This window comes from Scyliorhinus torazame, chromosome 12 (assembly GCF_047496885.1).
Source record: "Scyliorhinus torazame isolate Kashiwa2021f chromosome 12, sScyTor2.1, whole genome shotgun sequence".
Classification (NCBI taxonomy): Eukaryota; Metazoa; Chordata; class Chondrichthyes; order Carcharhiniformes; family Scyliorhinidae; genus Scyliorhinus; species Scyliorhinus torazame.
The window spans coordinates 33,936,899-33,959,566 of record NC_092718.1 but is presented as its reverse complement, the minus strand read 5'-3'; the positions used below and the strand labels follow the sequence as shown (position 1 = coordinate 33,959,566).

At 43.6% G+C, this 22,668-nt stretch overlaps 1 protein-coding gene across 9 annotated transcripts in view; it reads left to right on the top strand.

Moving 5' to 3' along the window:
- Window positions 1-22,239, top strand: part of myo5aa (myosin VAa) — a 275,595-nt gene extending 253,356 nt beyond the window's left edge. For all 9 annotated transcript variants that reach the window (XM_072470649.1, XM_072470653.1, XM_072470657.1 and 6 more), the window contains 6 exons: window positions 2,193-2,282; window positions 4,496-4,646; window positions 11,332-11,614; window positions 13,734-13,908; window positions 16,052-16,132; window positions 19,844-22,239. In XM_072470649.1, the coding sequence (XP_072326750.1) occupies window positions 2,193-2,282; window positions 4,496-4,646; window positions 11,332-11,614; window positions 13,734-13,908; window positions 16,052-16,132; window positions 19,844-19,996 (933 nt within the window). In that variant the 3' untranslated portion in view covers window positions 19,997-22,239. The remainder of the gene's footprint in view (window positions 1-2,192; window positions 2,283-4,495; window positions 4,647-11,331; window positions 11,615-13,733; window positions 13,909-16,051; window positions 16,133-19,843) is intronic.
- The last annotated feature ends 429 nt before the right edge of the window (window positions 22,240-22,668 follow it).

Genomic DNA, 22,668 nt, shown 5'->3' with positions numbered 1-22,668 from the left:
CATGGAGTCATAGTCATAGAGTCATACAGCACAGAAAAGGCCCATCGCATCTGTGCCGGTGAAAAACAGCCACCTAACTATTCTAATCCCATTTTCCAGCATTTGGCCCATAGCCTTGTATGCCCTGGAATTGCTAGTGCACCTTTTTGGACATCTGTCATTAATTGAACATCTTTCACTGGACATCTTTGGACACTAAGGGCAATTAAGCATGGCCAATCCACCTAACCTGCCCATCTTTGGACGGTGAGAGTAAAACCCACATAGACATGAGGAGAACATGCAAACTCCACACAGACAGTCAGCCAAGGTCAGAATCGAATCCAGGTCCCTGGTGCTGTGAGGTAACAGTGCCAACCACTGTGCCACCAATGCTTTTCCAGAAATTACTGGAGCTGTGTCAGTGGCCTGGGATGAAAAATCTACACAGCTACAAAATATAGGTGACCGCCTTACAGATTTCTATTTTCGATTACGAATGCACCAAAACCAGATCAGTCATTTTACCAATGTACACTTGCTGGTGCCAGCTGACCAAAAAAGATTGTAGATGCTGAATTTGGGGGATTGTAAACGAAGAGCTCAAAAAAGAGGGAGACTTGTCAACCATCATTAAATATTTCATTCAGGAGAAAAGCCAAACTGTCTGATATCAATGTGGGAAATGTAAGTTTAGCCAAAACTTTTCTTCACCACTAGTCCACTGAACTCTGCAATAAATCACAAAATCTTAGTTTTAGCAGAACGCTGTTCGCAAGCAGTTATTTTAGGTGTTTTGTGAGACAGCGGTTCTAAAATTACAAGTGTGACCTGCTGAGAGAGTATTCCCCAAATAACTTATTTTTAAAAAAATGTATTTCATTACAAACATGTATCAAAACAGGTTACAGCGAACAAACACCCCGGGAACCATGCTTCCCAACAATCAACCATACAGTCCGTACAGATTTTTCCTCTTTTTCACCCCCCCCCCCCCACTCCCCCATGACGAACAGCCCCTCAAACACGGTCACAAACATCCCTCACCTTTGCTCAAACCCCCCTGAAGAGCCCCTTAACCCATACTTTATCTTCCCTAATCGCAGGAAGTCGTACAGGTCTCCCAACCAAGCCGCTATCCCTGGTGGCGATGCCGACCGCCACTCCAGCAAAATTTGTCGCCGTGCAATCAGAGAGGCGAAGGCCAAGACATCGGCCTCCCTCCTCTCCATGAGCTCCGGCTTCTCTGAGACCCCAAATATCGCCACCAAAGGGTCCGGGTCCACCTCCTCCTTCACTATCCCGGCTAAGACCGCGAACACTCCCGCGCAGAATCTTCCCAATTTTTCGCAACTCCAAAACATGTGCTTGTGATTCGCTCGCCCCCGCCCACACCTCTCACACTCATCTGCTACCCCCTGAAAGAACCCACTCATTCTCGCCCGAGTCATATGCACCCTGTGCACCACCTTAAACTGTATCAGGCTCATCCTTGCACATGAGGTGGTCCCATTTACCCTACGCAGTGCCATGCTCCTCAAATGATCCCAAAATAACTTCTGTCGCGAATCAGCACTGACAGCACTGAATTTGGCCGTATGAGGTGCTGGTTCCAATCACTGCAGAATACTGAAGTGTTGTAGTAATGATAGTGGTGAACTGACTTATATCTGTGGTCAACCTTGAGCAATAGGGTTAACTGTTGGAACATTAAAACATGAAAAAAGCTTTTAAGTGTGAGATTATATTTTATTTGAGTATCGATCTGCCTGTTCATAATGGAAGGTTCATACTGTGAGATTTGGAAATCTTTCTTCAGATATGCCATGAATGCTGAATTTTAATCCTCTGATACTCCTTAGATTTTAGTATAGGGTTCTCCTTGTTTCTGGAGTATTAAAGGAGTGGTGTATTTGGTGAAACATTTAAGACATTACTTACACAATAATTATCTTGAAGGACAATACTTCTATATGTCATGAAGTGAGTCATAAGACCAGTTTCACGCAATAATTAGGATACCTGTAGTACAGATTATGTGGTTTTCAAACTCTTGTGATGTTTTCCTGGAACTATCGTGAGCGGATATTCAATATGCAAACTCGGGGCTCTGCATACATGTGCTGTTTTCAGGCGAGAATGGTTTTCTTAACGCAGACTTTCGACTTGTTTTCCTGATGGACTTGCTTTCTCCCAACTCTCCTCTCTTGCAGAAACGAAGTGATGACTTTGAAATTGTATCATTCTGGTTGTCCAACACCTGTCGCTTCTTGCATTGTCTCAAGCAATACAGTGGAGAAGAGGTAAAAGTGTGATTTTGTATAGTCTGTCATCCAAATGTTATCTTATAAACATGTCTCATTGCTGTCATCCTTTTGTAGCTTAACGTATACCTTTCCTTATCACAACTGGGCAGAATATGCTTATTTTTACATTCTTAAAAATCATAGAATCCCTGCATTGCAGAAGGAGGCCATTCGGCCCTTCGAGTCTGCACCGACCCTCTGAAAGAGCACCCTACCTAGGCTGACTCCCCTGCACTACCCCTGTAACCTCCTAACCCCACCTAACCGTTGGACACTTAAGGGTCAATTTGGCATGGCCAATCCACCTTGCCTACACATCTTTGGACTGTGGGGTAAACCGGAGAACCCGGAGGAAACCCCCACAGAGACGGGGAGAACGTGCAAGCCCCACACAGTCACCCAAGGCAGGAATCGAACCCGGGCCCCTGGCTGGCGCTGAGAAGCAGCAGCGCTGACCATTGCTGATGTGTTGCCCCTAAAAGATAACGCAAAAAGGATGTGCACAGTGCCACAGGAGCAAATCTTCAATTGGCAATTTCCCAAGCTTTGTTGTGTAGATGTAGAGACAGTTTTGAAGCTCTCGCGAACCTGAGAGATTGGGAGTTGTGAATGGAGCAAGCAGGAAAGCCCATTACGTATGAACACAGGCTGTGGGATAAATTGATGTGACGTTTTATTTAAATGCTGGTGATTGAAGAATTTGTTCTTAATTCCTGGTTAACTATTTAGATTAAAATTCTGATCAGATTACATTCAACCTAGCATTAACATGCTCACAATTAACACACTCCTCTCAGCTCCCTGCTTTAGAATATTCTTGGAGACAAAACCATCTACATAGATCCAGATTCCCCCTCTTTTTTTAAAATAAATATTATTATTCTCCTTTTTCACATTTTTATCCAAATTTACACCCATCAACAAGCAATCAACGGTAACAAATACAATGTCAATCCCCTGGCCAACAATTCCTCCCTCCCACCAACTCCCAAACAACCCTCAACATTTTAAATACAAACATCAACCCATACATAGTCACCAACAACATACACAGTCCAACATCCCCCTTCCCATCACCTCAATCCCCCCCCCTAATGTTCGATGTCATCCAATTCTTGAAAGTGCGTAATAAACAAAACTCATGAATTGTAGAACCCTCCCATCCTTCCCCTCAACTCAAACTTCACCTTCTCGAGTGTTAAAAACTCCAGCACGTCCCCCCGCCAAGCCAGGGCGCACGGGTGGAGAAACTGACCTCCACCCCAACAGGATCCGCCTTCGGGCGATCAGCAAGGCGAAGGCCAAAACATCTGCCTCGCACCCGCTTCCAACCCCGGCCGATCCGATTCCCCAAATGTGGCTTCCAGAGGAGCCGGCTCAAGCCTCACATGTACCACCTTCGAAATGACCCTGAACACCTCCTCCAATACCCCTCCAGCTTTGGACAGGACCAAAACTTGGTTTGCGCAACCCCCAGTCCCGCAACGTTCACAAACATCCTCTACCCCCTCAAAGAGTCGGCTCATCCTCAACTTTGTGAGGTGCGCCCTATACACTACCTTCGGCTGTATCAACCCCAACCTCGTGCACAAAATTGAGGCATTTACCCTCCGGAGCACCTCACACCACAACCCCTCCTCCCACTTTGCATTAATCCCCTCCGGCGGTGCCTTCTCTTCTCCCAGAATCGCCCAATTCCCCATAAATTGCCGACACCACCCCTATCTGATTCCCCCTGTCGTCAGCACCTCCGCCAACAGTGTGGAGGCTGGCTCTTTCTGAGCGAAATCTCGGACCTGCATATACCTAAACATTTCCCCCTGCCCCAACCCATATTTCGCCCCCAGCTCCTTCTATCCTGCAAATCGGCCCCCTAGAAACAAATTCTTTAATGCCCAGACTCCCTTCTCCTCCCATCTCCGAAAACTCCCATCCCACTTCCATGTCTCAAATCTGTGACTCCCCAGAATTGGCATTTCCATTGACCTCGCCCCCAGCCTAAAGTGCTGCCGCAACTGCCTCCAGATTTTCAACGTCACTACTACTACCTGACTCCCTGAGTATTTCCCCGGGGCAGATTCTCCCTGCTACACACATGTTTTTCTTTTTGCTTCAGTGTGTTACTCGACTACCAAGCTAAAGAGTATATAACTTCTGTAGGAATGGCTTTCGTGACTCATTACAAGCTTTTGTTTTGCGCATGTTTTTAGGCATTCATGAAGCACAACACTCCTCGGCAGAATGATCATTGCTTGAGAAACTTTGACCTTGCTGAATACAGGCAGGTGATAAGTGACCTGGCAATTCAGATATATCAACAGCTCACCAAGGTCATGGAAAATGTCTTACAGCCAATGATCGGTAAGCATGTGCAAATAATAGCATTAAGAAGATAAATTCGGTATTAAGAACAAACATTGCCTCAGACTTGTAAAATCGAGAATTTGCTGAACCTCCGGATTTTTGAGAAATAAGGGGCGGGATTCTCCTTTCCAGGGACTAAGTCCCCACGCCGGCGGGAAAACCGGCGCGAACCACTCCAGCGTCAACAGCCCCCGAAAGTGTGGAATTCTCCACACTTCCAGGGGTTAGGTGGACACTGGAGGGGTTGGCGCTGCTACACCCGGTGGCGAAGGGACTGTGCGAGCTTGCACATGCGCCGAAGGGCCGGTGCGATCTCTCGCATGCACGGAACCGCTGGTGTGGTTCCGCGCATGCGCAGACCGGCCGGCGTATTTTGCCGCAAGCGCCGGAGTTCTCTTCTCCTCGCCAGCCATGGCGGAGCTCTACAGGGGCCGGCACGGAAGGAAGGAGTGCCCCCATGGCACAGGCCCGCCCGCAGATCAGTGGGCCCCAATCGCGGGCCAGGCCACCTCCCGGGGTCGGATCCCCGTGCGCCGCCCCGAGTACCGCCGCTGCTGACTTACCTGCCAGGTTCCACCGTGTGGGACCATGCCTAACCCATGCCGGCGGGACTGCTGCTTGGACAGCCGCTCGTCCCGGAGAATTGCCGGGGTGCCGCTGCCAACTGCCCCGACCGGCGTGGCACGAATCCCGCCCCCACACAAAAAGAGGCGCCGGATAAATCGGCAGGGGGCGGCGGGTCGGGATTCGCGCCGTCCCCCGGGGGATTCCCCGACTCGATCGGGGTCGGAGGATCCCGCTGAAGGAGATTGCTTTTGGGTGAAAGGAGGAGGAATTGGACCTGACTAAATCCACTTGAGGCTAATGCTTTGATTTATTAGATGTCGAGTAAGGAAATGTTCCATTTTGATGTGATATGGTAGGTACTAATACCTTTTGACAGTGGAAACTCTTCACCTATCAGAACATTACTAATGAGTGATAAATCCCAGTATTGCTAGAAGATTTCCTACGGTAACAGAAAAAATTGTTACCTGGGATTAAAGAACAGCCTAAACCAAGGGATCCAAGATCCTGCTGGCAGAAAGTTGGAGGGAGAGAGAGGAAGTCTTTTAAATCCCAACAGCAGTTCAAAACCACTTTTTAACAAAAAAGACTGCAGTATTTTAACATTGAAGATATATTATTTTTTAATTTAGAGTACCCAATTCACTTTTTTAAATTAAGGGGCAATTTAGCGTGGCAATCCACCTACCTTGCACATCTTTGGGTTGTGGGGGCAAAACCCACGCAACACGGGGAGAATGTGCAAACTCCACACAGACAGTGACCCTGAGCTGGGATCGAACCTGGGACCTTGGCGCTGTGAGGCTGCAGTGCTAACCACTGCACCACCATGCTGCCCCGAAGATACATTTTCTTGTCAGTTGCAAACCCAATCAACGACTGAGCATTGTAGTGGTCAATTGATCTGTGTTTGATTGTGAGTCTGATAACTAATCTATGCTCACTGTGCACGATTGATTAAACCTGGGTGATGGCTCCGAGCTATAGTAAACAGAGAGGCCTCTAGAAGCCGAGCTGTAAATGTGAGTGCAGACATTTGGTGACCCCAGATTTATTTTAAAATTCTTGCAAATAAGCCTGTTGCATACTTAAACTGGTGTCATCTCTGCATTGCTCTGAGATAAGGAAAATATACATCAAACCAGTGAATACACAACAAACCTTTTCATTGGATTCGAACAACTAAATTTCAATTTTCCCACATTATTATGAAACCGAAAGAACATAGAAACCCCATAGAAAATAGAAGCAGTAGGAGGCCATTCGGCCCTTCGAGCTTGCTCCGCCATTCATTATGATCATCAAGTTCAATACCCTAATCCCACCTTTCCCCCATACCCCTTGATCCCTTTAGTCTCAAGAGCTGTACCTAATCCCTTCTTGAAATTACACAACCGTTTGGCCTCAACTACATTCTGTGGTAGTGAATTCCACAGATTCACCACTCTCTGGGTGAAGAAATTTCTCCTCACCTCAGTCCTAAAAGATTTACTCCTTATCCTCCAACTATGACCCCTAGTTCTGGACTCCCCCACAATCGGGAACATTCTTTCTGAATCTACCCTGTCTGATCCTGTTAGAATGTTGTAAGTTTCAATGAGATCCTCTCTCACTCTTCTAAACTCCAATGGATATAGCCCTAACCAATTTAGTCTCTCCCCATATGACAGCCTCGCCATCCCAGGAACGCGCCTGGTAAACCTATGTTGCACTCCCTCCATAGCAAGAACATCCTTCCTCAGATAAGGACACCAAAACTGCACACAGTACTCCAGTTGTGCTCTATACAATTGCAGTAAAACATCTCTAGTCCTTTACTCAAATCCTCTTGTTATGAAGGCCAACATACCATTTGCCTTCTTTACTGCCTGCTGTACCTGCGCGCTTACTTTCAGCGACTGATGCACAAAGACACCAAGGTCTCACTGAGTATCCACCTCTCTCAATTTACACACATTCAAATAATAAGCTGCTTTCCTATTTTTGCTACCGAAGCGGATAACCTCACATTTATCCACATTATGCTCAATCTGCCATGAGTGTGCCCACTCACTTAGCCTGTCCAAATCCTGCTGAAGTATCTCTGCATCCTCCTCACAGCTCACCCTCCCACCCAATTTTGTATCATCTGCAAATTTGGAGATAATACATTTAGTTCCCTCGTACAAATCATTAATATATAATATGAACAGTTGGGGTCCTAGCACAGATCCCTGCGGCACCCCACTAGTCATTGTCTGCCAATCAGAAAAGACCCATTCATTCCAAATTTTGGCTTCCTGACTGCTAACCAGCTTTCTATCCATCTCAAGACACTACAAGTAATCCCATGCGCTTTAACTTTACATATTAATCTGCTACATGAAACCTTGTCGAAAGCCTTCTGAAAGTCTAAATAAACCACATCCACCAGTTCTTCCTGGTCAACTCTATAGTTACATCTTCAAAGAATTCTACTAGATTTGTCAAGCATGATTTTCCTTTTGTAAATCCATGCTGACTTTATCTGATTACATCACCAAATGCTGTGCTATGAAATCCTTGATAATGAACTCCAGCAACTTCCCTACTACCCACATTAGGCTCACTGGTCTATAGTTCTCTCTTTTCTATCTACCTCTCTTTTTGAGTGGTGGGGTTACATTCGCTACCCTCCAATCTGTAGGAACCATTCCAAGAATCCAAAGAATGTTGCAAAATGACCACCAATGGATCTACTGTTTCTCAGGCCACTTTCTTAAGTACTCTGAGATGAAGACTATCAGGCCCTGGAGATTTGTCCACCTTCAATCCCATTAATTTCCCCAAAACCATTTCTTTACTAATACTAATATAACTTCAGCTCCTCACTGAAACTTGTGCTTCTCAGAACTTCTGGTACATTATTCATGTCTTCCTTTGTGAAGACAGAAGCAAAGTACAAATTTAGTTCCTCAGCCATTTCTTTGATCCCTGTTATGAATTCCCCATTTCTGACTGTAAGGGGCCTACATTAGTTTGTATCAATCTTTTTCCCTTACATATCTATAGAAACCTTTTACAGTCCGTTTTTATGTTTCCCGCTAGTTTACATTCAAGTTGTATTTTCCCCTTCTTAATCAATCCCTTGGTCTGCCTTTGCTGAATTTTAAACTGTTCCCAATCCTCAGATCTATTGCTTTTTCTTGCCTCTTCTTTAAATCTAATATTATCTCTAATTTCCCTTGTAAGCCATGGTTTGGCCACAGTTCCCTAAGGAATAAACAACTTCTGGAGTTCACCTACTCCTCTTTGAATGCCTGCCATTGCCTGTCTGCTTTCCTTCCTTTCAGTAATATTTCCCAATTCGTTATAGCCTGCTCATTCCTCATACCATCATCGTTACCTTCATTGAGGTTCAGGACATTTGTCTTAGAATCAACTATCTCACTGTTCACCTTGACGAAGAATTCTACCATATTATGGTCACATCCCCAAGGGTTCTCTCACAACTAGATTGCCAACTAATCCTTTCTCATTGCACAACACCCAATCCAAGATAGCCTGTTTGCTTGTTGGTTCCTCAACATACTGTACAGAAAACCATCCCGTATGCACTCCATACTAGAGGAGAAATTCCTCCTCTATTGCACTGTGACTAATTTGAGTCACCCAATCTATTTGCAGATTAAAGTCGCCCATAATCACAGATGTTCCTTTATCACATGCATCTCTGACTTCCTGTCTAATGCTATTCCCAACATTACCACTGCAGTTTGATGGTCTCTATACCACTACTACAAAATGTTTTTTGCCCCTTGATGTTTCTTAACTCGACCCAGACAGATTCCACATCATCTGTACTAATCTTTCCTCAATGTTGTATCAATATAGAACATACAGTGCAGAGGGAAGCCATTCGGCCCATCGTCGAGTCTGCACCGACCCACTTAAGCCCTCACTTCCACCCTATTCCCGTAACCCAATAACCCCTCCTTACCTTTTTGGTCACTAAGGGCAATTTATCGTGGCCAATTCACCATACCTGCACGTCTTTGGACTGTAGGAGGAAACCGGAGCACCCGGAGGAAACCAATGCAGACACGGGGAGAACGTGCAGACTCCTCACAGACAGGGGAATCTAACCTGGGACCCCGGCGCTGTGAAGCCACAGTGCTACTTGTGCTACCTTGCTGCCCACTACTATCTTCTCAATATCTTTTCTAATCAACAATGGTCCCAGCACAGACCCCTGAGGCACACCGCTAGTCACCGACTGCCATCCTGAAAAATATCCTTTTATCCCCACTCTCTGCCTTCTGCCAGTCAGCCAATCCTCTATCTGTGCCAGGATGTTACCCTTAACACCAAGGGCTCTTAACTTATTTAACCATCTCCTATGCGGCACCTTGTCAAAGGCCTTCTGGAAATCTAATTAAATCACGTCGACTGGTTTTGCCCTCTGTTGAACCTCTGAGGTGGGGGTGATCTCTCCGTGCTTTCTAAGTGTATCTATTTTGGGAGAGTTCTTTTATTCCCATTGTTATATTCTGATATGCCAAGGACAAATCTCCAAAGTAAAGTTGCACACTAAGATAAGGCCCCTGTAATGACCTTTTTGAAACTATTCTGGCTGCAAAATACCATCCTGAATGTTGTTTAATGGATGCAGCGTATAATTGCCTGTGGTTGCCCTCCGTGCTTTTGAGGCTGGGTGTGGAAGTACATTGTTCTGTTTCTCATTTTAAAAGACGTTGTGTGCGAGGTGAAGGTGGGAGAATGGCACTAAATAAATTGCTCATTTGGAGAGCTGGTGCAGATGTGATGGGCCTAATGACCTCCTTCTGCACTGTAACAATTCTGATTTTTATTTGTGATTCATGGGTCCCACCAACCTGTGCAGGAGCTGCTTTAATGTTGAACATGGAATGTGATAAACTCAGGGCTGCTGATGAAGCTGGATGCGTCTTTTACCCTGGTTGTAAGGAAGGGTAGGAAAAGAATTGGATAACAGAGGTGAAGGTGACAATATATTATTATCCCGGACCAGACCCCAATAGATGCTAGGATACCAGACACAAACCACGATATTTAATTTGCAAGATTGTGAGGAAAGGATACTCCAGGAGTGATTCCACGCATTAATAGGGATATGGTATATTAAAACAAACTCTCTTACAAGCACAGGATTAAAATAACGGCTTACAATTACCCGTTAAACTATGCTTAACAATGACAATGAAACACTAATTCCTAACTGCTCTCTTTTATCTCCACTCAAATTCCAGCTCGGGTCAAAATCCACTTGTAAATACAGTTAGCCAACCCAAGAATACTTGCTGTAAATAGATGTCTTGGATAAACCGTTTTGAGAGAGAGATCTTTCAGGAACCAGCTTGCAGATTCTTGCCTGCGTCACACTCCGGTTTAACTTCCCAGCATTAGGCAAAAAGTTGCTTCTCTGTTCAACCGCCCCCCCCCCCCCAATGTAAACTGTTTGTTTTCAGAAACTGAAGCTCAACACCTCACTGCCTCAGCCCCTAGCTCCTCCCATTAACTGCATCATCTTACTAAACTAAACACAATGGGCTGGATTCTCCGTCGGTGGGATCCTCCATTTGGCCGGCAGCGCACTCACACCCGTGGATTTCCCAATGGCTTGGGGGTTCCCACAATGGGAAACCCCATTGGCCGGCTGCCGGGGTGGAGAATCCCGCTGCCGGCAGGAGCACGCCGCACCAGAAAATGGGTGCGGCGGGACGGAGAATCCCACCCAATGTCTCTATAAGTATCTCCTCCCCAGGAAACCTTTACATCAACAACATTCCATTAGCCCAACTTTTACAATGCTTCAATTATCCACCTTGTAGCCACAACGCCTGGCTACCTTTCAAACCATGTTTAAAAGCATGTCTGCCACAGTCACACACTTACCCAGGCTTTTAATCCTTACTGCACCAAATACGTATAATACAAATTATCTGAAATTCCTACATTCTTCACAAATATTACAAAAAGGCAAGAGGTAGTATAAAATTGTGCTTGGAAATTAAATGTATGTGAAAGCTATCAGGTTTTTCTTTTGCCACAAAGGACTGCTATTATTGCTCCAAAGAAAAATTGAATTGAAAGTAATATTACCAACGTTCTGAAATAGTTTCAGGTATGTTGGAGCACGAGACTATTCAGGGGGTATCTGGGCTAAAGCCCACAGGCCTTCGGAAGAGGACTTCCAGCATTGCAGATGAAGGAACCTACACCCTAGATTCCATTGTTCGGCAGTTGAATAATTTCCATTCCATCATGTGCCAGCATGGCATGGATCCAGAGCTCATCAAACAGATCGTCAAGCAGATGTTCTATATCATTGGCTCTGTCACGCTCAACAACTTGCTTCTTCGCAAGGACATGTGTTCATGGAGCAAAGGAATGCAGATCAGGTAAGTGATCCAACAGACATCTTGTTATATAGAAAACCCATGGCCATCAGGCAACATTATCATTTGTTATTGGAAATGCAGTCCATTGCCTGGGGAGAGGCAATGGTGTAGCGTTGTTGCCATTGGACTAGAAATCCAGAGACTCAGAGTAACACTGGGGACCCGAATTTGAATCCCACCATGGCGGATGGTGAAAACTTGAGTTCAATAAAAATCTGGATTTAAAAGTCAATGAAAAACCCATCTGGTTCACGAATGACCTTTAGGGAAGGACATCCTACCTGGTCTGGCCTACATGTGACTGCAGATCCACAGAAATCTGGATATCGTATGAAATGGCCTCACGGACAAAATGCATAAGCAATTAATTTTAAAGTTGGTTGGATTGCGATTGAAATTTAAACGCTTTTATTATTTATATCATTATTGTGGAAAATATTGAACAGAATGCACAGAATATTGATACTTAGACCAAAGCTGTATAATGAACATGCTTAGGCAGCAGGTGAAGAGTGCCACGTCCTTTGTTGTTAAGGAGTAACATTCTCTTCAACATCTGTTCGGCTATTAGCTGAAACTACAAATAACTTTCCATCAAGCGTTTCCAACAGACCAGAACCTAATTCAAGCACTTTTTGTTAAAATATATATTTTTTAACATAACATGCTTTTTTTTTTAAACTACCAATAAGTGCAAACTTGAATTTGGAATTCTGGATGCAAATTCAATGTTTAAGTGATGATTTAATTCTTCCCGTCAATCACTATTCCAAGGTGTTTATCAATGCGTATTCTTGGCAATGGATCTTCATGTTGAGGATTTGAGTTTGGATCTCATTGGAATCGCAGTTGGATGTTTGGGTCAGATTCCAAGAAACCCCTTGTGTATTTCATTGAATTTACAGTGCAGAAGGAGGCCATTCGGCCCATCGAGTCTGCACCGGCTCTTGGAAAGAGCACCTTACCCAAGGCCACACCTCCACCCTATCCCCATAACCCAGTAACCCCACCCAACACTAAGGACAGTTTTTTGGACACTAAGGGCAATTTAGCATGGCCAATCCACCTAACATGCACATCTTTGGGACTGTGGGAGGAAACCAGAGCACCCGGAGGAAACCCACGCACACCCGGGAAGAACGTGCAGACTCCTCACAGACAGTGACCCAAGCCGGGAATCGAACCTGGAACCCTGGAGCTGTGAAGCAATTGTGTTAACCACTTTGCTACCATGCTGCCCTCAAATTGCCGTGTGCCTTGTCCATTCTCATCTGTCAGCGGGGACGGAATGTATTTGGTGGTGAAATCCGACTATTTTGCCAGATTTGCCCCTTAATTTGCCCCTGCAGTAAATTCTAGTTGGACATGTGTTGGAATATCTTAACTGAAGCCGGATTCAATTTTCTACTCAAAATGTAGCTAAGGGACATGCTGGAGACCAAATAGTCAGCACACCCCCGGGCAGGGAAAGGGCTCAAAGCCTGATCTTTTCAGATGGGAGAACCTTTCAGAAGTTTATTATGATTTAGGCAAGTGCTTATAGTTTATCTCTTGGCCTTTCTTAAATTTAAAAAACTTATTTCCTGATGACAGTCAGATTTTTCATATGTTTTTCCATTTCAATAACATTCGTCCTTCTGCCGGTTGCAAATTATTTATTTGCACTGTCCTCCAACTCCCCGGCACTTTTTATCTGACATGAAGTCAAATTAGGGGCTTGTTTAGCACAGTGGGCTAAATAGCTGGCTTGTAATGCATAACAAGGCAGCAGTGCGGGTTCAATTCCCATACCAGCCTCCCCAAACAGGCGCCGGAATGTGGCGACTAGGGGCTTTTCACAGTAACTTCATTGAAGCCTACTTGTGACAGTAAGCGATTATTATTACTATATTATTATTATTACTATATTATTAAATGACCCTGTCTCCTCCCTGCCCCTCCCCCACGCAAGAGAATCCATGTGTTAACTCCAGTTTAATGTTGCTGTCAGTTTATGCCTCTTGAGCTATCTTTGCACAACCTGTTTAGAAATGGTGTCCTAATTTCAAATGCATTCTTTTGGTAATGTGCCATCTGCATTGGTGATCAATCTAACCTGATTGTGTTCTCTCTTCTGCAGGTACAATGTGAGCCAACTTGAGGAGTGGCTGCGGGACAAGAATCTGCAGACTAGTGGTGCAAAAGAAACTCTGGAGCCTTTAATTCAGGCTGCCCAGCTACTGCAGGTGAAAAAGAAGACCGATGAGGATGCAGAGGCCATTTGCTCAATGTGCAATGCTCTTACTACAGCTCAGGTATGCTGCAAAAAGAAATGGTATGTCGGTGCGAGTCATCAATAACAATTTTGCATGATTATATTTTTCCTGTCATTTGTTCTCCTTTGTTTTCCAATTCCATATCAATATCACTTGTATCAATAATCTTCTAATAATCATCTTCATTGTCACAAGTAGGCTTACATTAACACTGCAATGAAGTCACAGTGAAAAGCCCCAGTCGCCACATTCCGGCGCCTACCCGGCACGCAGAGGGAGAACTCAGAATATCCAAATTGCCTAACAGCACACCTTTCGAGATTGTGGATGCATTGGTTATAATATTACAAAATTCTCTGGATGCAGGAAAGGCACCAGTGGATTGGAAACATTTTGATGTAACGTCCTTATTCAGGGAGGCAGAAAGTACAAAACTATAGACTGGTTAGTTTAATATCCGCCATTGGGAAATTGTTAGAATCCATTATTAAGGAAGTAATAACAGGACATGTAGACGGTCAAAACTCAATCCATCAGAGTGCGCATGGTGATTGACTGATTTTCTAGAGTTTTTCGAAGATGTAACAAGCCAAGTGGAGCATGGGGATCCTGTAGAGGTAGTATATCTGGACTGCCAGAAGGAGTTAGATAGGTTCCCGCACAAAAGGTTAATACACAAGATCACATAGGATTCTGGGTAACTTATTAGCTTGGATAGATGTCTGGTTAACTGGCAGAAGGCAAAGAGTTAGGATAAATGTATATTTAAATCAATCAGACATTGATCATTCTCTGGAACCTTGACCATTATTTATGTCCCAGTCTTGACAGCAAATATTCTACTGTCTGTTTGGCCAGGGCATCGGAGCTGAATTCAGTCTGCTCCTCCCGTACCAGCCTCCCCGAACAGGCGCCGGAAGGTGGCGACTAGGGGCTTTTCACAGTAACTTAATTGAAGCCTACTCGTGACAATAAGCGATTTTCATTTTCATTTTTTCATTTCACAAGGACGTTTCCAGCAGAGATGGCTGTCAACAACATAAACCAAATTCTCCTTTCCCCAGCAGCAGTACGGGTCTGAGTGGGAAACTGGGAACCTCCTGCTGATTAGCAATGGAGTTCTAAAATACAAATCAATCAAATAATCTAAGACAATTAAAGGCTTTCTAGTTCATTCACAGATCTATGATCATTTGTCCCTATTCTTCAATGGGTCAATGCTGTCATGGTAAAATTCCCGTGCACCCAGCGATGGCTGTCAAGGCAGAATCACCAGTGGGGAAACATGTCCAACAACACAACTTTATTGCAGTTTATGACAAATTATTAGACCTCTGTGGAAATAAGTTCTGTGGAAGTTTCTATGGAAAATGTACACTCGTGGTGACTGACATAGTACTATATAGCCTTCAGTGCCGAATGTTCTAGGTAAAAATATTTCCCACTCCTTGCAGGAATTAAAAATGTTTGTGGAAAAACACTGAAGGACACAGCTAGACCCGTGGGTATGGGATAGAGGGTCGGGAAATAAATGCTTCTTTGAGGCCATTTTGTTGATGGTGGTTTATATTGACCCTTCTATTTGTCCAAATATCCAAGAAAACATCTCGCGATGTATTTGTTGGCTTCATATTGGAATTGATTTTAAAATAAAGAAAGTTGACAGGACACGGAGAGCGGAGGCATAGATTAATCGGTTCATGTTAGACAGTACTCATAGAATTTACAGTGCAGAAGGAGGCCATTCGGCCCATCGAGTCTGCACTGGCTCTTTGAAAGAGCACCCTACCCAAGCCCACACCTCCACCCTATCCCCATACCCCAGTAACCCCACCCAACACTAAGGGCAATTTTGGACACTAAGGGTAATTTATCATGGCCAATCCACCTAAGCTGCACATCTTTGGACTGTGGGAGGAAACCGGAGCACCCGGAGGAAACCCACGCACACATGGGGAGAAAGTGCAGACTCCGCACAGACAGTGACCCAAGCTGGGAATGTTAGGAATGGTGTACCATTAAAATGGCCACAAGTGAATGACTTTTGCTGGAGCGATAACATAATCAGATACTGTTTGATTCCATTGCAGTCTAGGTACGTCAACTTAACTTAGTAACAGGCTTCTAAATTGTGAGGTTAGTGCTTCCAACTGTATATTTACATTTTTTTCTTTGTCATCAGATTGTGAAAGTTCTAAACTTGTACACTCCTGTTAATGAATTTGAAGAGCGTGTAACTGCCTCATTCATCCGCACCATTCAGGTAAAACTTTCAGATCTTTCTTAATTATTCTTCTCCTTCGAAAAAAGGTGTTTAGCTCATGTAGTAATGTAGCAATAATTAATTAAATATAATGAATTAAATAAATTCTGTATAAAAATTCTGCAATTCTGATTCTTTCATCGTTTCTCCCTTTCATTGACACTTAAGTTTAATTTTGGGAACCATAGGAAAGTGGGAATGTTCAATACAGCATAGACATAGATGTAAAGGTGTTACAGTTAAATAAAGGTAACTACAGGGGCATGAGGGAGGAACTGACGAAAATCGACTGGGAGCAGAGCCTAGTGGGAAAGACAGTAGAACAGCAATGGCAGGAGTTTCTGGGAGTAATTGAGGACACAGTACAGAGGTTCATCCCAAAGAAAAGAAAGGTTATCAGAGGGGAGATTAGGCAGCCATGGCTGACAAAGGAAGTTAGGGAATGCATCAAAGCAAAAGAGAAAGCCTATAATGTGGCAAAGAGTAGTGGGAAGTCAGAAGATTGAGAAGGCTACAAAAACAAACAGAGGATAACAAAGAGAGAAATAAGGAAAGAGAGGATCAAATATGAAGGTAGGCTAGCCAGTAACATTAGGAATGATAGTAAAAGTTTCTTTAAATACATTAAAAACAAACGGGAGGCAAAGGTTGACATTGGGCCGCTCCTAAATGACGCTGGTAATTTTGTGATGGGAGACAAGGAAATAGCTGAGGAACTAAATAAGTACTTTGCGTCAGTCTTCACAGTAGAAGACATGAGTAATATCCCAACAATTCCGGAGAGTCAGGGGGCAGAGTTGAATATGGTAGCCATCACAAAGGAGAAAGTGCTAGAGAAACTAAGAGGTCTAAAAATTGATAAATCTCCGGGCCCAGATGGACTACATCCTAGAGTTCTAAAGGAGCTAGCTGAAGAAATAGTGGAGGCGTTAGTTATGATCTTTCAAAAGTCACTGGAGTCAGGGAAAGTCCCAGAGGATTGGAAAATCGCTGTTGTAACCCCCCTGTTCAAGAAGGGAACAAGGAAAAAGATGGAAAATTATAGGCCAATTAGCCAAACCTCGGTTGTTGGCAAGATTCTAGAATCCATTGTTAAGGATGAAATTTCTAAATTCTTGGAAGTGCAGGGTCAGATTAGGACAAGTCAGCATGGATTTAGTAAGGGGAGGTCGTGCCTGACAAACCTGTTAGAGTTCTTTGAAGAGATAACAAATAGGTTAGACCAAGGAGAACCAATGGATGTTATCTATCTTGACTTCCAAAAGGCCTTTGATAAGGTGCCTCACGGGAGACTGCTGAGTAAAATAAGGGCCCATGGTATTCGAGGCAAGGTACTAACATGGATTGACGATTGGCTGTCAGGCAGAAGGCAGAGAGTTGGGATAAAAGGTTCTTTTTCGGAATGGCAACCGGTGACGAGTGGTGTCCCGCAGGGTTCAGTGTTGGGGCCACAGCTGTTCTCTTTATATATTAACGATCTAGATGACGGGACTGGGGGCATTCTGGCTAAGTTTGCCGATGATACAAAGATAGGTGGAGGGGCAGGTAGTATGGAGGAGGTGGGGAGGCTGCAGAAAGATTTAGACAGTTTAGGAGAGTGGTCCAAGAAATGGCTGATGAAATTCAACGTGGGCAAGTGCGAGGTCTTGCACTTTGGAAAAAAGAATAGAGGCATGGACTATTTTCTAAATGGTGACAAAATTCATAATGCTGAAGTGCAAAGGGACTTGGGAGTCCTAGTCCAGGATTCTCTAAAGGTAAACTTGCAGGTTGAGTCCGTAATTAAGAAAGCAAATGCAATGTTGTCATTCATCTCAAGAGGCTTGGAATATAAAAGCAGGGATGTACTTCTGAAGCTTTATAAAGCATTAGTTAGGCCCCATTTAGAATACTGTGAGCAATTTTGGGCCCCACACCTCAGGAAGGACATACTGGCACTGGAGCGGGTCCAGCGGAGATTCACACGGATGATCCCAGGAATGGTAGGCCTAACATACGATGAACGTCTGAGGATCCTGGGATTATATTCATTGGAGTTTAGGAGGTTGAGGGGAGATCTAATAGAAACTTACAAGATAATGAATGGCTTAGATAGGGTGGATGTAGGGAAGTTGTTTCCATTAGCAGGGGAGACTAGGACCCGGGGGCACAGCCTTAGAATAAAAGGGAGTCACTTTAGAACAGAGATGAGGAGAAATTTCTTCAGCCAGAGAGTGGTGGGTCTGTGGAATTCATTGCCACAGAGGGCGGTGGAAGCCAGGACGTTGAGTGTCTTTAAGACAGAAGTTGATAAATTCTTGATTTCTCGAGGAATTAAGGGCTATGGAGAGAGAGCGGGTAAATGGAGTTGAAATCAGCCATGATTGAATGGTGGAGTGGACTCGATGGGCCGAACGGCCTTACTTCCGCTCCTATGTCTTATGGTCTTATGGTAGAACGTACAGTGCAGAAGGAGGTCATTCGGCCCATCGAGTCTGCACCGACTCACTTAAGCCCTCACTTCCACCCTATCCCCGTAACCCAATAACCCCTCCTATCCTTTTTGGACACTAAGGGCAATTTAGTATGGCCAATCCACCTTACCTGCACGTCTTTGGACTGTGGGAGGAAACCGGAACACCCCGGAGGAAACCCACGCAAACACGGGGAGAACGTGCAGACTCCGCACAGACAGTGACCCAGCAGGGAATCGAACCTGGGACCCTGGCGCTGTGAAGCCACAGTGCTAGCCACTTGTGTTACCGTGCTACCCCGAGCATTTGGTATTTCATTTTAAGTATTTACTTTGGTTGTAAAAGGTTAAATTTTTTAAAAACTGCTCCTTATACTTGAGTTGCTTTTAGCGTAGTTTCTTTCAATACTCGCGTGGGCGGAAAATATACCAGAAATGATTTATTGACATTTTCCAGGGTTTCCTCGTGGTTAGCTAGAATTTTGGTCACTTAATTTAGCCAAATGTTGCAGTCGAGCAGTTTTTGAACTGCTCTGCGACGCTGCTGTGCGCTCCTTAAAACCCAAAGGGGTTCTCATTTCATAGAATTTACAGTGCAGAAGGAGGCCATTCGGCCCATCGAGTCTGCACCGGCTCTTGGAAAGAGCGCCCTACCAAAGGTCCACACCTCCATCCTATCCCCATAAACCAGTAGCCCCACCCAACACTAAGGGCAATTTTGGACAGTAAGGGCAATTTATGATGGCCAATCCACCTAGCCTGCACATCTTTTGGACTGTGGGAGGAAACCCACGCGCACACAGGGAGGATGTGCAGACTCCGCACAGACAGTGACCCAAGCCGGAATTGAACCTGGGACCCTGGAGCTGTTAAGCAATTGTGCTACCCACAATGCTACCGTGCTGCCCTAATTCAAAGCTGCCCATCTTCTTTGTTACAACGTTTATTTCCAGTGTTAAGCTTTTAAGAGAAACCTTTCTTTGCAAATAGTGTTAGTATTTTACATGGTCCCCCTGGACAAGAAACAACAGCAAATGTTGCAGGATTGCTTATTTTTCTCCTCTACTCAGCACTTCTGGTGCAGACATGTTGGGTTGAATGTCGTCATCCTGCACTGTTGACAATTCTGTGATTCTCTGCACGTGTAGATAAAAGCTGGAGAGTTCCGAAAACCTATTTCCAGTGTAGGGACCGTTTTAAATCTGTAGCTTCACTTAAACCGTGTTAATTATCCTCCATTGTCTTTTCCTGCTTTCTAGGTGCGTTTACAAAATCGTAAAGACTCTCCTCAGCTGCTAATGGATGCAAAACACATATTTCCAGTTACGTTCCCGTTCAATCCGTCATCTTTAGCGCTGGAGAGCATTCAGATCCCTGGCAGCATGAACCTTGGATTCCTGTTGCGCGTCTGAGGAACACTGAAGATATAGATTTTACATTGGTCAGAGAATTACCATCCCCATTCACTACACACTGCTAGAGTAATGTTTAAAATATCTGTATCATAAAGGAATGTGCGCTGAAAGTAAAGAATGCCAAACACTTTCAAGCAGCACCTGGTAACGGTTGCTACAGTGCAGTCCGAATGAATATACTTTGAATTTAACAACTGTAAATTAAGGTTGTGTCATACTTTAATTATTAGGAACCTGAATTAAGGGGAAGTACAACTGCCGAATATAGTACCATTTGTCTAATATCTATTATTTAAGTCAACATATAAATGAGATAGAATACAAAGGTCTGTTAGAATATAAACTAGAGATTATGTTGTTAGTTTTTGGTGTTTAGCTTAGCACACTATAAAAGGTACCCTGTTCAGTTTCCTCTGACTGTGCTCAGTTACACCCATTTAGTGCTGCACCGTGTGGTGTTGACCTTCAATTCACGAAACAATTTCATGCCAACTTTACACTTTTTCCAAAGCGGTTTTAAACTTGATTTATGACAGCAGTAATCACTATTTAAAGTTCCAAATTTGATGTAAAGCACAATAGCACACGGAGGGAAAGAATATTAAATTCTCAGAAGCACTGTAAAGACAGCAGATAAAGAAATCTTGCAGCATGAACAAAACATTTTTCTTTTTCAGCATTTGAGGTGGTAGCAACTTATTTCCCTTTGAAATGCCCCACATTGGAATCTCGTAAGACTTTACAATGCAGAAATTGCTCAATTATTTCATTTGTTTGTTGCTGCGTGTGTTAAAGCACAATAGGGCAACCATAAAAGTAGAAGTATTTTTTTTCCAGTATTTGCAGTACAGTATTTAGTGACCTTAGGGGTCAGACCTCATGCAGGTTACAGGGATCAAGATGCAGGCATCACCCTGACTGGGCGGCCTCGACCACATTCCCTAAGCCCCCTGATGTTGCGGTCCACCGTGGATTCAATTCTGAAAGTGCTTGATCTGGACCTGTCTAATTTAATGGCTGCTGTGATTGGAAATCGACCAATATTAAGTTTATAATCACTTATGATGGCCAAAAACTACATTTATTGCACCCTTTATTGTTTACATATTTTAAGTTATTAAATATATTGACCAAGCATCCAATTTCAGAAAGCTGATTTTTCGAGGGATAGTTTACATATCTAAATGGTGTAATACGCGTGCCTATTTATATTCCTATTGGATACCCAATATTTAATTGAAAGTTATGGTATTCCTAAATCCCATAGTGGGTAAGTTAATAAGCTGCTCTGTAGATTTGCAGAGTAGTTTATAAATTCCACAACTATCATCTTGTAAATCAATCTTCGGCAATATTTTGATAAACACATTACTGAACCTGTGATGCACTCTTGCCTATTTTCTGTTTTTGCATTTTTGTACATTTCAATCTATAAATGTCTTAAAATATCAAATTCCCCAGAGCCTTACCTTTTCCCTTTTTATCAGACGGTTTGCTTAATTCAACCCGTTACAAAATTACTAAAAGCATAATCTGCTTTAGTTATCCGCGTGTTTGTGAAGGGAGCATATGCTTCAGACTGAAAAGAATTCAATTTTTAAAGAAAAGATTGTCTGCAAATTCAATATAATCCAAATTGGTAGATGTCACTCCACAATACTATTCCTATTCTTTAACAGTATTTTCTTTCATTGTTTTAAAAAAAAAACACAAAAAGCAGGGTACAAAGTCAAACTTGTGTATTGAATCTCAGCACATGTAGAACAAAATCAAAGTTGTGTTGTCCAGAATAGTGTTGAGACAATATGAAGGTAATCTTCCTTTGACATATTGGTTATGCACTTTAGTTAAATCCTATGCGTATATATAGTCCTCTGTTTTCTGCTTACATTGTATTTCACTTTTTTTGTATCATAACCTGTTCTGAGGCGCAAGTACATTACTAGTGGTTAGTGTTCAGGAATTGGAGGTATTTAAAATATCAACAACAGCAGTTAGCTGTAAACACATTGTTGTTGCATTATCTAGTTCACTAATGTTGACCTTGGATGATTACTTCTGTACTTAACCAGCTAGCAAATAATGAGTCTGATGTTGATGGACAGAAAAGTTCTGAAACTCCTGTAGCAATTCCTGTTTGTTGCAATTAGTAAACATGTGCATCATTGCAAATGTATATTGAATTAGGTACTAAGGTGATGTCCAACTTGTAAAAATAAATAAAAATTTCAACAGTATAAGCACGCTTTTATGTTCATTGAGATAGTAATGAGCCAACCACTGTCCAAATTCCATGTCGGTCTTCTTCCAAAGAGTTTTATTTTCATATGTCCTGAATGTTCATTATCAGTAACTTGTGGTTTGTCTTTGTGAAGTGGTTGAAAACTTTGGCCTAAATAATGGGTCACGTGGTACAGGCGTGATATGGTCTACTACTGTTCCAAAATCGAGGGCAGGCAACACACAAATACTTCCAACTCAAAGTGCACTGTCTGCCACATTGGGTCAGGACAAATGAGGTGTCCTTCACCCATGCCTGAAGAAAATATGAGACCTTTTGCCGATGGGCCCGTTACCTGTTTGAGGCCCCCGTAGCAAGTCTGCTTTGTCGTGAGGCAGCCAGTACCATTGCAGCCTGTATTCTGGGGAAACTGACCCTTCAGAATTCC